Source organism: Salvelinus fontinalis, chromosome 13, assembly GCF_029448725.1.
Source record: "Salvelinus fontinalis isolate EN_2023a chromosome 13, ASM2944872v1, whole genome shotgun sequence".
In the NCBI taxonomy this organism is placed as follows: domain Eukaryota; kingdom Metazoa; phylum Chordata; class Actinopteri; order Salmoniformes; family Salmonidae; genus Salvelinus; species Salvelinus fontinalis.
Window position 1 is genome coordinate 30,366,457 of NC_074677.1, and position 16,753 is coordinate 30,383,209.

General features: G+C 44.9%; 1 protein-coding gene across 1 annotated transcript in view; it reads left to right on the forward strand.

Annotated features, from left to right (window-relative positions):
- Positions 1-16,608, forward strand: part of LOC129868409 (uncharacterized) — a 105,732-nt gene extending 89,124 nt beyond the window's left edge. The window contains exons 20-22 of the mRNA XM_055942373.1: positions 14,978-15,136; positions 15,340-15,499; positions 15,861-16,608. Of these exons, the coding sequence (XP_055798348.1) occupies positions 14,978-15,136; positions 15,340-15,499; positions 15,861-15,961 (420 nt within the window). The 3' untranslated portion in view covers positions 15,962-16,608. The remainder of the gene's footprint in view (positions 1-14,977; positions 15,137-15,339; positions 15,500-15,860) is intronic.
- The last annotated feature ends 145 nt before the right edge of the window (positions 16,609-16,753 follow it).

The following is a 16,753-nucleotide window of genomic DNA, read 5'->3' on the forward strand; positions in this document are numbered from 1 at the left end:
GGTCACATACATATGGTGAGCAGATGTTATTGCGAGTGTAGCGAAATGCTTATGTTTCTAGATCCAACAGTGCAGCAGTATCTAACAGGTAATATCAAACCATTTCAAAACAAAACCTAATACACACAATCTAGTAAAGGAATGGGATTAGAATATATAATATAAAATATATGGATGATCAGTGACAGAGCGGCTGAGATACTATAGATAGAATAGATAGTGTAGGATACAGTATACAGTATATACTGTGAGCGGACCAAGTAATTGGGCGTCACTCTAAAGCGGGAAGGTGGAACAAACGAGTCAGGAGTAGGTTTTCTTGATTGAACAAAGTTCTATATTGAGGGCATTTGGACAACACAAACACTCCAACAGAATCAATGAAACTCTCCAAAGGAATAAAACATATATCTTCTTCTCCAGAGCAAAACAGGAACACAATACGATTGTCTTTAAATTACAACAAAAAGTCACGACATTGTCACCGTCTTAATGGTTCTTCCTAGATAGCTCCTCTGTCTCGGTGGCCATCTTCCAGAGATAGTTCCCCTTCTTGCTGGTTCCATACTCTCTCTTATAGGGGAAGGAGAATATCTCATTAGTAGTGTCAGCTGTGGTTAATTGCCTCTGGTTCACTTGTCTCCCATGCCTTGTTGGGCTACCATCCGTGAGCCCAGCCTGCCCTCTGGTGGTCCTTCCACATACCTTCCCCCTCAGGACCGAACCGGAGGGTCGGGCGCCAGACGCACCGTCTTGGTCGCGTCGGGACAGCGCGTCTGCATTCCCGTTCCTCGATCCGGCCCTGTGGATGACATGGAAAGAGAACGGCTGTAAAGACAAAAAACATCTGGCTATTCTGTTGTTATTGTTCCTCTTACCAGCCATCCACGTGAGGGGCGCATGGTCCGTAACTAAAGCAAACCTCCGACCCAGTAGGTAGTACCGGAGATAATCGAGGGCCCACTTAATGGCTAAGGCCTCTTTCTCTACGGTAGCATACCTCTGTTCCCGATCGCTGAGCTTCCTACTTATGAAGAGAATCGGCTTCTCTGCTTCGCCTTTACCCTGAGCTAGTACGGCCCCGAGCCCTGTATCCGAGGCGTCGACCTGCACAATGAACTCTTGTGAGAAGTCCGGAGCCTGTAGGACGGGATCAGAACACAGGCCATCTTTTAGCGATTGAAAGGCCTCTTCCGTCTCGTCGTTCCACTCTACCTGGTTTGGCAAGTTTTTCTTGATGAGGTTTGTGAGGGGATTGGCAATGGTTGCATATCCCGGGATAAAACGGCGATAATATCCCGTTATCCCTAAGAAGGCCCGAACGTCCCGCTTGGTCCGGGGTCGCGGCCAGTCTCGAATTGCCCTGGTCTTCTCTGCCTGTGGGCGTATTTTCCCATTCCCCACGGTGTACCCCAGGTATTCCGCTTCGGACAGACCCAGGCAGCATTTATTTGGATTGGCCGTCAACCCTGTGGCTTCCAAACTCACGAGCACCGCCCGTAATCGCAGGAGGTGACTATCCCAGTCCTCGCTGTGGATAACCACATCGTCTATGTACGCCGCTGCATACTCTTGATGGGGCCGTAGAATGGCATCCATGAGGCGTTGGAAAGTTGCAGCGGCACCATGCAGTCCGAAGGGCATCCTCACATACTGGAAAAGCCCCTCTGGTGTGGCGAAGGCAGTCTTTGGGCGATCCTCCGGAGCCACCGGCACTTGCCAATATCCCTTCGTCAAATCCAGGGTGGTGATGAACTTGGCCTTTCCTAAGCGCTCCAAGAGTTCATCCACGCGGGGCATGGGATACGCATCGAATGTAGAGATGGCATTCACGGCCCTAAAATCGTTGCAGAGTCTCATACTACCATCGGATTTGGGGACCAGGACTATGGGACTGGACCACTCACTCGTCGATGGCTCGATCACACCCATCCTCAACATCTCCCTTACCTCGTTCTTAGCGATGACCCGGCGAGCCTCAGGAATCCTGTAAGGGCGGATATGCACCTTCTGGCCGGGTTCAGTGTGGATATGGTGGAACAGGACATCTGTTTGTCCTGGGAATGGAGAGAATATTCGACCGAAGTTCATAATCGGCTTGTCTAGCTGTCTTGACTGCTCCGGCAGGAGAGTTTGACCACGGCGCACCGGTGGTAGAGCCTCCTCTTTTCCTTTTCCCTCCATAGCCATCAAAGCCACCTCCTCCTCTCTTCCATGGTACGGCTTTAACAGGTTTATGTGATAGAGTTGGACCTTCTTCCTTCTATCAGGTTGCTTGATGAGGTAATTGACCGGTGAGACCCTTTTCATTACCTCGTAGGGTCCCCTCCACTGTGCCAGCAAGCGATGTTCGGCCGTGGGCACGAGCACCATCACTTTCTCTCCCACGGTGAACTCACGGGGGGTCGCGGACTTATCATAGGCCCGGCCTTGGGTCCTTTGTGCCTTCTCCATATGCTCCTTGACTATGGGCCACACTGCTGACAGGCGGTCTCTCATCAGGGTAATATGTTCTATTGTGGATCGAAAGGGGCATGGTTGGGTCTCCCAGGTCTCCTTGGCTAAGTCGAGGATCCCTCGACAGGGTCTGCCATAGAGCAATTCAAACGGAGAGAATCCAGTGGATGCTTGGGGTACTTCTCGCAGGGCAAACATTAAGTGTGGGAGAAGCATGTCCCAGTTTTTCCCGTCTCGGGACACCACTCTTCTCAACATGCTTTTAATCGTTTTGTTCAAGCGTTCACACAACCCGTCTGTTTGAGGGTGGAATATGCTTGTACGTATCTGTTGAACCTGATACAACCGACACAAGTCCTTCATTAACCGCGACATGAATGGGGTTCCCTGATCAGTTAAGATCGTCTTGGGGAGGCCCACCCGAGAGAACATCATGAATAATTCCTTGGCAATTCCCTTTGACGACATGTTACGCAGGGGTATGGCCTCCGGGAACTTGGTAGCGTAATCTATGACCACTAGGATGTACTCGTGTCCTCTGGCGGATTTTGGGAGGGGTCCTACGAGGTCCATAGCTATGCGTTCAAAGGGAGTCTCTATGATGGGGAGAGGAATCAAAGGGTTACGCAGGTGTGGCCGTGGAGCTGTACGTTGACATTGATCACACGTCCTACAATACCTGGCCACATCCCGGGTGACCCGGGGCCAATAGAATCTCTGCATGATTCTGTCAATAGTCTTGTCTCGTGCCAGGTGTCCTCCTAGGACGTGGGAATGGGCTAACTGTAGAACTGTATCCCTGTATGGTCTAGGCACCATTAGTAATTCCAGGTTTTCCCCCCTTCGTCGTACGACCCAGTATAAGAGACCCCGCCTGATTGCATAGTAAGGAAGAGGGGGCTCACCTGATCCGTCGACGTTCCTCCCGTCGATCACCTTCACCTTCCTCATGGCCTCCCTTAGGTCTGGGTCTCTATGCTGCGAGGTGCCGAACTGTCCCTTTAATTCCTGGGGCAGATCAACCTCGGTAGAGGGATGTGGAGGATGTTCCCCATCCCCCTCAGGGGTGACCGATGAGAACCCCTTCCAGGTTCCCTCCTCGGATGGAGCTTCAAATATATCCCTTAGCGTCTGGTTGCTCCTTCCTTCCTGTGTAGTGTATAACCCTTCACAAGTGTCTTCATCAGTGGTTTCCTGGAATATCTGTCGTAAACGTTGGGTTGCTATTTCTTCCTCTGCTGCAGAGGACGAGGACGTAGCTACGTCTCCTTGTAGGACTACTACCTCGGGCTTGGATTTTCTCTTCTTTCCTGTCCCCCTTCTTTCCACGCATAACGTCATCTGCCGAAGCTCCTTATATAAGGGACAGTCTCTCCCGATCAATAATGGTACCTTCAGCTGGGGCACTTTCCCTGCCCTGACTGTACACCTTCCTTTTGGAGTGAGAATCGGCAGATTCACAGTGGGGTAATAGTGGGTGTCTCCATGGATACAGGATACGGCTACTTTGTCTGGTAGCAGTGTTGCGGAGGTCACCAGCCGCTCCTCTACTAACGTAACCATACTTCCCGAGTCGAGAATGGCTACCACATCTTGTCCTTCGACTTGAACTGGAATCTCTGGGGCTGGAGCTATTTCTGCTAACCAACAGTGTTGACCCTGCCCCCTCAAACCGAGAGGTGTGGGGGTGGGCAGTGATGACTCTGTGACCATGGGCTCGTCCTTGCTAGGACATTGTGGGGCATAATGGTTGGGAGACTGACATTTATAACACCGACCCTGCTGTGTGGGGGATGATTTCTCCCACCTCCGGAGGGGGTTTGGACGTTTCGGTGGCGGACGCGCCGGCGTGAGTCGGGGAACGGGATCGGAAGAATCCTTCCGTTCCTCCTTGTCACTTTTTAACAACTCCCCTGTAGACCGATATGTTTCCACCGCCTGTGCTATGTCGTCGGCTGACAACGGGTTGGCTTGCCCCACAACCCTTTTTAAGTCACTGGGTAATTCCCTCAATATCTTGTCCACTACAAGAGTCTCTATCACCTGTCCTACTCCCTTTTCAGGTTCTAGCCACTGTTTCGTCAGTCGTATTAATGCAAAAATCTGGGAAGGGACGGGTTTGTCAGCTGTGTAGGTCCATTGATGGAACTTTACGGCCCTATCTCTGGCAGTCAGCTGGTACCGGGATAGGATCTCGGTTTTTAGTCGCCCATAGTCTGCAGCTTCGCGGGCATCCAGGTCAAAATAGGCTTCCTGAGCCACCCCGGTCAAAAGAGGGGCTAATGCGCTCGCCCATTCTGTGGGCGGCCACTCTTCCAAGGTGGCCGTCCTTTCGAAGGTCATGAGGAAGGCCTCAATATCATCCTCCTTGGAGAGACGAGGTAAGATGGCGTGAGCAGCCGCTCTTGGCTTAACTCTAGGTTCTTCTCGCCGGCTCAGCTGTTGTTGCAGGAGTTCTATGGTTGTATGCTGTGCCGTGATCAATTGTTGTAGTAGGGCGTTATCCATCGTACTTGAATGGTTCCTCCTGGTCTACTGGAAGAATCTTGATTTACTCACTTATCCTTGTGTCACTCGTCCACCTAATGCCCACATTCTCCACCAATGTGAGCGGACCAAGTAATTGGGCGTCACTCTAAAGCGGGAAGGTGGAACAAACGAGTCAGGAGTAGGTTTTCTTGATTGAACAAAGTTCTATATTGAGGGCATTTGGACAACACAAACACTCCAACAGAATCAATGAAACTCTCCAAAGGAATAAAACATATATCTTCTTCTCCAGAGCAAAACAGGAACACAATACGATTGTCTTTAAATTACAACAAAAAGTCACAACATTGTCACCGTCTTAATGGTTCTTCCTAGATAGCTCCTCTGTCTCGGTGGCCATCTTCCAGAGATAGTTCCCCTTCTTGCTGGTTCCATACTCTCTCTTATAGGGGAAGGAGAATATCTCATTAGTAGTGTCAGCTGTGCTTAATTGCCTCTGGTTCACTTGTCTCCCATGCCTTGTTGGGCTACCATCTGTGAGCCCAGCCTGCCCTCTGGTGGTCCTTCCACAAAACATATGAGATAAGTAATGCAAGATATGTAAACATTATTAAAGTGGCATTATTAAAGTGACTAGTGTTCCATATATTAAAGTGGCCAATGATATCAAGTCTGTAGGTAGGCAGTCGCCTCTCTGTGCTAGTGATGACTGTTTAACATTCTGATGGCCTTGGGATAGAAGCTGTTTTTCATTCTCTCTGTACCAGCTTTGATGCACCTGTACAGACCTCGCCTGGATGGAAGCAGGGTGAACAGGCAGTGGCTTTGGCGGTCATTGTCCTTGATCTTTTTTGCCTTCCTGTGACATCGGGTGTTGCAGGTGTCCTGGAGGGCAGGTACTTTGCCCCCAGTGATGCGTTGTGCAGACCGCACCACCCTCTGTAGAGCCCTACGGTTATGAGCGGTGCAGTTGCCGTACCAGGCGGGGATACAGCCCGACAGGATGCTCTGGATGCTCTGGGCTCCCTTTGCTGTTTCCTGAAGTCCACAATCATCTCTTTTGTTTTGCTGACATTGAGTGAGAGGTTATTTTCCTGACACCACACTCCGAAGGCCCTCACCTCCACCCTGTAGGCTGTCTCGCCTTTGTTAGTAATCAAGCCTACCACTGTTGTGTCGTCTGCAAACTTGATGATTGAGTTGTAGGCGTGCATGGCCACGCAGTCATGGGTGAACAGGGAGTACATGAGGGGGCTGAGAACGCACTCTTGTGGGGCCCCAGTGTTGAGGATCAGCGGAGTGGAGATGTTGTTTCCTACCTTCACCACCTGGGGGTGGTCCGTGAGGAAGTCCAGGACCCAGTTGCACAGGGTGGGGTCAAGACCCAGGGCCTCAAGCTTAATGATGAGTTTGGAGGGTACTATGGTGTTGAATGCTGCAAAATCTGGACCCCTACAAATCAGCTGGGCTAGACAATCTGGACCCTCTCTTTCTAAAATTATCCGCCAAAACTGTTGCAACCCCTATTACTAGCCTATTCAACCTCTCTTTCGAATCGCCTGAGATCCCCAAAGATTGGAAAGCTGCCGCGGTCATCCCCCTCTTCAAAGGGGGAGACACTCTAGACCCAAACTGCTACAGACCTATATCTACCCTGCCTTTCTAAGGTCTTCAAAAGCCAAGTTAACAAACAGATCACCGAACATTCCGAATCCCACCGTACCTTCTCCGCTATACAGTCTGGTTTCTGAGCTGGTCATGGGTGCACCTCAGCCACGCTCAAGGTCCTAAACGATATCATAACCGCCATTGATAAGAGACAATACTGTGCAGCTGTATTCATAGACCTGGCCAAAGCTTTTGACTCTGTCAATCACCACATTCTTATCCGCAGACTCAACAGCCTTGGTTTCTCAAATGACTGCCTCGCCTGGTTAAACAACTACTTCTCAGACAGAGTTCAGTGTGTCAAATCGGAGGCCCTGTTGTCCGGACCTCTGGCAGTCTCTATGGGGGTGCCACAGGGTTCAATTCTCAGGCCGACTCTTTTCTCTGTATACACCAATGATGTCGCTCTTGCTGCTGGTGATTCTCTGATCCACCTCTATGCAGACAACACCATTCTGTATACTTCTGGCCCTTCTTTGGACACTGTGTTAACTAACCTCCAGACGAGCTTCAATGCCATATAACTCACCTTCCGTGGCCTCCAACTGCTCTTAAATGCAAGTAAAACTAAATGCATGCTCTTCAACCGATCGCTGCCCGCACCTGCCCGCCCGTCCAGCATCACTATGGACGGTTCTGACTTAGAATATGTGGACAACTACAAATACCTAGGTGTCTGGTTAGACTGTAAACTCTCCTTCCAGACGCACATTAACCTGTCTGGGAACGGGGTTCCGCTAGCACCAACAGCCAATGAAATTGCGCCAAATTCAATCAACAGAAATCTCATAATTCAAATTTCTCAAACATACAAGTATTAGACACCATTTTAAAGATAAACTTCTCGTTAATCCAACCACGGTGTCCGATTTCAAATAGGCTTTTCGGCAGAACATATCATTATGTTAGGTCAGCAACTAGTCACAGAAAGCATACAGCCATTTTCCAACCAAAGAGAGGAGTCACAGAAAGCAGAAAAATAGATAAAATTAATCACTAACCTTTGATATTCTTCATCAGATGACACTCCCGGGACAACATGTTGCACAATACATATATGTTTTGTTCGATCAAGTTCATATTTATTTCCAAAAACCTCAGTTTACATTTGGCTTTGCCTCCAAAACATCCCGTGAATTTGCACAGAGCCACATCAATTTACAGAAATACTCATAATAAACATTGATAAATGATACAAGTGTTATTCACAGAATTAAAGATATACTTCTCCTTAATGCAACCGCTCTGTCAGATTTCAAAAAAACTTTACGGAAAAAGCAAACCATGCAATAATCTGAGTACGGCACGCAGACAATAAATCAAGCCAAACAGATATCCGCCATGTTGGAGTCAACAGAAGTCAGAAATAGCATTGTAAATATTCACTTACCTTTGATGATCTTCATCAGAATGTACTCCCAGGAATCCCAGTTCCACAATAAATGTTTGATTTGTTCGATAAAGTTCATCTTTATGTCCAAATACCTCCTTTTTGTTTGCGCGTTTAGCCCAGTAATCCAAATTCATGACGCGCGATGACTAGGTGCAGACAAAAACTCAAAAGATTCCGTTACAGTCCGTAGAAACATGTCAAATGAAGTATAGAATCAATCTTTAAGATGTTTTTAACATACATCTTCAATAATGTTCAAACCGGAGAATTCCTTTGTCTTCAGAAATGCAATGGAACTCAAGTTAACTCTCACGTGAATGCGCATGGTCAGCTCATGGCACTCTGGGAGAGACCTTACCCAATCACCTCTCATTCGCCCCCACTTATCAGTAGAAGCATCAAACAAGGTTCTAAAGACTGTTGACATCTAGTGGAAGCCTAAGGAAGTACAATATGACCCCATAGACACTGTGTTATTGACAGGCCAAGAGTTGAAAAACTACAAACCTCAGATATCCCACTTCCTGGTTGGATTTTCCTCAGGTTTTCGCCTGCCATATGAGTTATGTTATACTCACAGACATCATCCAAACAGTTTTAGAAACTTCAGAGTGTTTTCTATCCAAATCTACTAATAATATACATATATTAGCAACTGGGACTGAGTAGCAGGCAGTTTACTCTGGGCACGCTTTTCATCCAAACGTGAAAATGCTGCCCCCTAGCCCAAACAGGTTAAGCATCTCCAATCCAGAATTAAATCTAGAATCGGCTTCCTATTTCACAACAAAGCATCCTTCACTCATGCTGCCAAACATACCTTCGTAAAACTGACTATCCTACCAATCCTTGACTTCGACAATGTCATTTACAAAATAGCCTCCAACACTCTACTCAGCAAATTGGATGCAGTCTATCACAGTGCCATCCGTTTTGGCACCAAAGCCCCATATACCACCCACCACTGCGACCTGTATGCTCTCGTCAGCTGGCCCTCACTACATATTCGTCGCCAAATCCACTGGGTCCAGGTCATCTCTAAGTCTTTGCTAGGTAAAGCCCCGCCTTATCTCAGCTCACTGGTCACCATAGCAGGACCCACTCGTAGCACGCGGTCCAGCAGGTATATTTCACTGGTCATCCCCAAAGCCAATTCCTACTTTGGCCGCCTTTACTTCCAGTTCTCTGCTGCCAATGACTGGAACAAACTGCAAAAATCACTGAAGCTGGAGACTCATATCTCCCTCACTAACTTTAAGCACCAGCTGTCAGAGTAGCTCACAGATCACTGCACCTGTACATAGCCCATCTGTAAATAGCTCATCCAACTACCCTCATCCCCATACTGTTATTTATTTGATTTATTTTGCTCCTTTGCACCCCAGTATATCTACTTGCACACTCATCTTCTGCTGAGTGTGATCTATCAGTCCAGTGTTTAATTGCTATATTGTAATTATTTTGCCACTATGGCCTATTTATTGCCTCTATATAGACTTGTTCTATTATATTATTGACTGTATGTTTGTTCTTTCCATGTGTAACTCTGTGTTGTTGTTTGTGTCACACTGCTTTGCTTTATCTTGGCCAGGTCGCAGTTGTAAATGAGAACTTGTTCTCAACTAGCCTACCTGGTTAAATAAAGGTGAAATTAAAAAAATATTTTACAAATGCTGAGCTGTAGTCAATGAACAGCATTCTTACATAGGTATTCCTCTTGTCCAGATGGGATAGGGCAGTGTGATGGCGATTGCATCGTCTGTGTACCTATTGGGGCGGTAAGCAAATTGAAGTGGGTCTAGGGTGACAGGTAGGGTGGAGGTGATATAATCCTTGACTCGTCTCTCAAAGCACTTCATGATGACAGAAGTGAGTGCTATGGGGCTCTGGGCCGACAGACTTGCTAGGGTTAACACGTTAACATGTTTTACTCACGTCGGCCACGGAGAAGAAGAGCCCACAGTCTTTGGTAGCCGGCCGCGTTGGTGGACCTGTGTTTGCCTCAAAGCTTGCAAAGAAGTTGTTTAATTTGTCTGGAAGCAAGACTTCGATGTCTGCGACAGAGCTGGTTTTCTTTTTGAAATCCGTGATTGTCTGTAGACCCTGCCACATAAGTCTCGTGTTTGAGCCGTTGAATTGTGACTCCACTTTCTCTATACTGACACTTTGCTTATTTGATTGCCTTACGGAGGGAATAACTAGACTGTTTGTATTCGGCCATATTCCCAGTTGCCTTGCCATGATTAAATGCAGTGGTATGTGCTTTCATCATAACGCTTGATGGTTTTTGTGACTGCACTTGAAGAAACTTTCAAAGTTCTTGAAATTTTCCATATTGACTGACCTTCATGTCTTAACTTCTCTTGGTTAGGGGGCAGCATTCGGAATTTTGGATGAAAAGCATGCCCAAATTAAACTGCCAGCTACTCATCCCCAGAAGATAAGATATGCATATTATTAGTAGATTTGGATAGAAAACACTCTGAAGATTCTAAAACTGTTTGAATCATGTCTGTGAGTATAACAGAACTTATTTAGCAGGCGAAACCCCGAGGACAAACAATTCAGACTTTTTTTTTTGAGGTCACTCTTTTCAATGGGTTTTCATTGGGAAACCAGATTTCTAAGGGACCTTCTTGCAGTTCCTACCGCTTCCACTGGATGTCAACAGTCTTTAGAAATTGGTTGAGGTTATTCCTTTGTGTAATGAAGAAGTACGGCCATCTTGAAGGAGGGTCACTCGAAGTGTCCTGTTTGTTAGAAGCGCATGACCAGAAAGCTAGCTAAAGTTGATTTTAATCCTGTATTGAACACAGATCATCCCGTCTTCAATTTGATAAATTATTTACGTAAAAAAATACCTAACGTTGTATTACAAAAGTAGTTTGAAATTTTTTGGCTAAGTTTACAGGTAACCTTTGAGATATTTTGTAGTCATGTTTCACAAGTTGGAACCGGTGTTTTTCTGGATCAAACGCGCCAAATAAGTGGACATTTTGGATATATATCGACGGAATTAATCGAACAAAAGGACCATTTGTGATGTTTATGGGACATATTGGAGTGCCAACAACAGAAGCTTGTCAAAGGTAAGGCATGAATTATATTTTTATTTCTGCGTTTTGTGTCGCGCCTGCAGGGTTGAAATATACTTCTCTCTCTTTGTTTACAATGGTGCTATCCTCAGATAATAGCATCGTTTGCTTTCGCCGAAAAGCCTATTTGAATTCTGACATGTTGGCTGGATTCACAACCAGTGTAGCTTTAATTTGGTATCTTTCATGTGTGATTTAATGAAATTCATGTTTGATTTTTATAGTAATTTTTATAGTAATTAATTTGAATTTGGCGGTCTGCATTTTCTCTGTCTTTTTGCCAAGTGAGACAGTAGCGTCCCGCCTAAACTCAGATTTTTGGATATAAATATGAACAAAACATACATGTATTGTGTAACATGAAGTCCTATGAGTGTCATCTGATGAAGATCATCAAAGGTTAGTGATTAATTTTATCTCTATTTCTGCTTTTTGTTACTCCTCTTTTTGGCTGGAAATGGCTGTGTTTTTCCGTGACTTGGCTCTAACATAACATAATCGTTTGGTGTGCTTTCGTAGTAAAACCTTTTTCGGACACTTTGGCTGGATTTACAACAAGTGTATCTTTAAAATGGTGTAAAATACTTGTATGTTTGAGGAATTTAAATTATGGGATTTCTGTTGTTTTGAATTTAGCGCCCTGCAGTTTCACTGGCTGTTGACGAGGTGGGATGCTACCGTTCCACATACCCTAGTGAGGATGTCTTAAAGTAATGAGGGACTGACATATCTCTTTGCTTATTTGAGCTTGGTCCATAATATGGACTTGGTCTTTTACCAAATAGGGCTATCTTCTGCATACCCCCTACAAATTAACTTTTAAGAAGGCACACCCGTTAATTGAAATGCATTCCAGGTGACTACCTCATGAAGCTGGTTGAGAGAATGCCAAGAATGTGCAAAGCTGTCATCAAGGCAAATGGTGGCTATTTAACACTTTTTTTGGTTACTACATGATTCCATATGTGTTATTTCATAGTTTTGATGTCTTCACTATTATTCTACAATGTAGAAAATAGTCAAAATAAAGAAAAACCCTTGAATGAGTAGGTGTTTTAAACTTTTGACTGGTAGTGTATATTCAGTATATAATTGTGATGTGCTATACATAAAATCAATTGCATGTGCTCTAGTGCTCTGATTTTGCTCTCAATTGATAATATTGGAAGAAAAAGTACAACAAATTACAGATCTGTGCGGCCCTCTGAATGATTGGCTCAGCCCAAAGTGGCCCCCTTACAAAGATAGTGAGTAACACTGCCCTAGATCTATATGTTCACATTCCATTGGGGTTTGTGGGTGGTGGTGGTGCTGACTGCAGTGTTTCCCAACTCCAGTCCTCGAGTACCTCCAACAGTACACATTCTGATTGTAGCCAGGGACAAACACACCTGATTCAACTTGTCAACTGATCATAAAACCCTTGGTGAGTTGAATCAGGTGAACTTGTCCGGGGCTACAAAAAAATAATAATAACTTTATTTGTATAGTGCTATTCAATACAATTAAGAAAGTGCTTCACATCATAAAATAATAAAGTACTAACCGAAAAACAATGACAGGAGGAAGGAGAATGAAAAAAGATAGCTAATTAAAATCATACATTGAAATCATCTTCATAAAGCTGTATCTTCTGCAGGAATTTAAAAAGAGGCACTGAATCTGCAAGCCTGATCTCCTCTGGCAGACCATTCCAAAGTCTAGGGACCGTAATGGTAAATGCATGGTCTCCTTTAGTTTTCAACCTAGGCTTCGTTTTCAACCTAGGCCACGTGTTCCATTTTAAAATTGAAGTAGTTCTGTCCTTGAGCTGTTCTTGTCTACTAATGATCTATATTATGTCATTTTTCATGTTTTGTGTGGACCCCAGGAAGAGTAGCTGCTGCATTCGCAACATACCTAAAATACCTAGACTTAGGAATGGTCAACAGTGCCCTGCCAGAGGATCTTAGGTTATGCTCTGGCTCGTAGGGAGATACAATATCAGAAATATAGGATTGGCTAAACCATGCCGTGCCTTAAACGTGATTAATACAATTTTAAAATCTAATCTAAAAGTGACTGGTAGCCCGTGCCATTTTGATCTTACTGTAGATGATGGAGTGATTTCTGACTGAGACATGTATAGAAAGAGTTACAGAAATCTAGATGTGAGGAAATAAAAGCATATATAACTTTCTCCAGATCAGTAAATGAAATAAAATTCTTGACTTTAGCTATATTTCTAAGATGATAAAAGCAGGACTGGACAACCTTCTTTACATGCAGCTCAAGGTTTAGGTCAGGGTCAAAGAAGACACCAAGGTTTAGGTCAGGGTCAAAGAAGACACCAAGGTTTAGGTCAGGGTTAAAGACACCAAGGTTTAGGTCAGGGTCAAAGAAGACACCAAGGTTTAGGTCAGAGTTAAATAAGACACCAAGATTTAGGTCAGAGTTAAGAGAAGACACCAAGATTTAGGTCAGGGTTAAAGAAGACACCAAGGTTTAGGTCAGGGTCAAATAAGACACCAAGGTTTAGGTCAGGGTTAAAGAAGACACCAAGGTTTAGGTCAGGGTCAAATAAGACACCAAGATTTAGGTCAGGGTTAAAGAAGACACCAAGGTTTAGGTCAGGGTCAAATAAGACACCAAGGTTTAGGTCAGGGTTAAAGACACCAAGATTTAGGTGTTGGTCCCATTTTTCATGAAGTGAAATAAAAGATCCCAGAAAGCTTATTTATATCAAATGTTGTGCACAAATTTGTTCACATCCCTGTTAGTGAGCATTTCACCTTTGCCAAGATAATCCATTCACCGTTCAGCTGTGGCATATCAAGAAGCTGATTCAACAGCATGATCATTACACAGGTGCCCCTTGTGCTGGGGACAATAAAAGGCCAGTTTTGTCACACAACACAATGCCATGTGCAGTTGGCATGCTGAATGCAGGCGTCGCAACCGGCGTCGCAACCGACATCAGTGGGCAAATGTTCACCTTCGATGGCCACTGGTATGCTGGAGAAGTGTGCTCTTCACGGATTAATCCCTGTTTCAACTATACCGGGCAGATGGCAGACACCGTGTATGGCGTCGTGTGGGTGAGCGGTTTGCTGATATCAACGTTGTGAACAGAGTGCCGCATGGTGGCGGTGGGGTTATGGTATGAGCAGGCATAAGATATGGACAAACATAATTGCATTTTATCAATGGCAATTTGAATGCACAGAGATATCGTGACGAGATCCTGAAGCCCATTGTCGTGCCATTCTTCCATGGCCTGCATACTCACCAGACATGTCAAACATTGAGCATTTTTGGGATGCTCTGGATCGACGTGTACGACAGTGTGTTCCAGTTCCCGCCAATATCCAGCAACTTCGCACAGCCATTGAAGAGGTGTGGGACAACATTCCACAGGCCACAATCAACAGCCTGATCAACTCTATGCGAAGCAGATGTATTGCGCTGTATGAGGCAAATGGTGGTCACACTAGATACTGACTGCTTTTCTGATCCAGACCCCTACTTTTCTTTTTAAAGGTATCTGTGACCAACAGATGCATATCTGTATTCCCAGTCATGTGAAATCCATAGATTAGGGCCTAATTAATTTTTCAAATGACTGATTTCCTTATACGAACTGTAACAGTCAAATCTTTGAAATTGTTTCTTTTATATTTTTGTTCAGTGTAGTTGGAGTACAGTACAAATGGCAAAACCTACACACCCAATGCTAGGTAACCACTTCAGTTATTTTAAGTTATAAGTTAGTTTTTCCCTTTTGTGAACAATGTAGTTTCCCTGCAGCCATGTCTAGGGTTTATATAAAATGCTGTGAAAGTTGTTGATCCTCATTCAGTCTGTACTGTGTGCTTTTTGTGTGGTCTCCCTCCAGCCCAGGCTGTATGTACAGGTGAAGAGCCGTGCTCTGGGCTCACTGCTGACCTCTGAGAGTGTCAAGGACGACTCCTCCCCAGCCAGAGTGATCCTGTCCCCGGCCTGCTCTCTGGACACCCAGCGCTGGCTCTTCACTGGAGGGCTGCTCCGCTGCAAGGTGTGTGTGTGCGTGTGCGTGCATTAGGGGAGAGAAAAAGGTAAAGTCTCAACATTTAAGCAAGACTAGAATGGGAATATTCTGGGAAATATGCAATCCTCTTCCCTATGGTATGCTATGGTAAGTATCTGTGCATGTGTGTGTGTGTGTGTGTAATATGCAGTATCTGTGTGTAATATTGACACGGTGTGTGTTGCCTGTAGGCCAGTAAGGCATGTCTTTCAGTGATCGGGGGGAAGGCAACAGTTGGGGCCAGAGTGGCCCTGTGGCCGGAGCATGGACGCACACACCAGAGATGGAGCCTGAACCACAACGGAACCATCTCTTCCCATCTCAACCACAAACTAGTACTGGACTTAAGAGGTGAGACCATAGAGATCCACTATAATGTATGGTCTTTGATAAACACAGAGGAGCCTACTGTAATAGTGGAGAGCAGGTTTCTGTTGTGTACTGCTGCTGAACTCAACTACCGTATGCAATACTTAGTGGAGGATCTATTTTGAGATCATAACAACCATATTCGCAGAGCCATCTCAGAAAAGAGCTAGAAATTGTATTGGTATATAATTGGTTATTCCCAGAACCATGACATGCTGTATTTCCAGTTATACAAATACATTAGGGGGAAAATGCATGGTCGTAACTTATTTTCAGTTGTCTCCAAGACACAGTAGAAGAAAGATTGTTGCCTAAAAGGAACCATTTGTGAAATGTCTTTCAGGTGGAACGGGTTTCAAGAGGGACCACCTGGTCGTCAATGAATTTGCCACTGATCAGGCCACACAGTTCTGGGACATAGAAGAATATTTCAAAGACTCTTAAGTCCGGCCAAAGTGTCCCAGCACAGTATGGGAGATGTAGTGTTTGTTTCTATCCTGGCAGAGCACTTCTCCCAGCCATCTGGCCCACGTATACATGACAACAGAGCAAGAAGCATCGTGTTCATTTCCTGTTTGATCTCAGGACCCAGAAACCATTGCAGCAGCGCTGATACGGAGTAGCGATACAGAATCCAATTGTCTTTATCTACTTGAACATGTCAGTGTGGCACTTAATTTGTAGACAGTTGAGAACTGACAGAGGAATAATTCAATGTTAAATTAGAGGAAAGTTTTTTTTTTTTGCTGATGTCAAGGAATTTGCTGCTGTAAGCTACCCTCGTCCTTAAAACATGATGTCATGTCACCACTAACTGCCGCTAGCCCAAGGTTAAATAGTCACTGGCCCGCTGCATATGTGTTCAGTGGGAGTGTTTTAAATGAGCATCTGGTTATTTCACTGAAGTAAACACAGAACCTTAATATATATGTATGATATTCAGGAATAGCTGTATTCAAATATGAAAATACAAAAAATGGATGTCCATACAGATAAGATGACAGTGTACAGTTCAGGCAAGCTGATGGTATATTAATAAAGATGTTTCTTTTTAAATCTGTGATTAATATTAAAGGTCAATGTCATATCTGTTCACTTGCTGTGGGTTGTTATTCAAAAGGTTCTGAGAAATTGAGCTGATTGGGAGAAAAGGATTGACAGGTACAGCATTCAGTACATTTTCAGAGGATACACTCCAAAGTAATGCAAGATTAAGAGAATTTAATGGCTTTAATT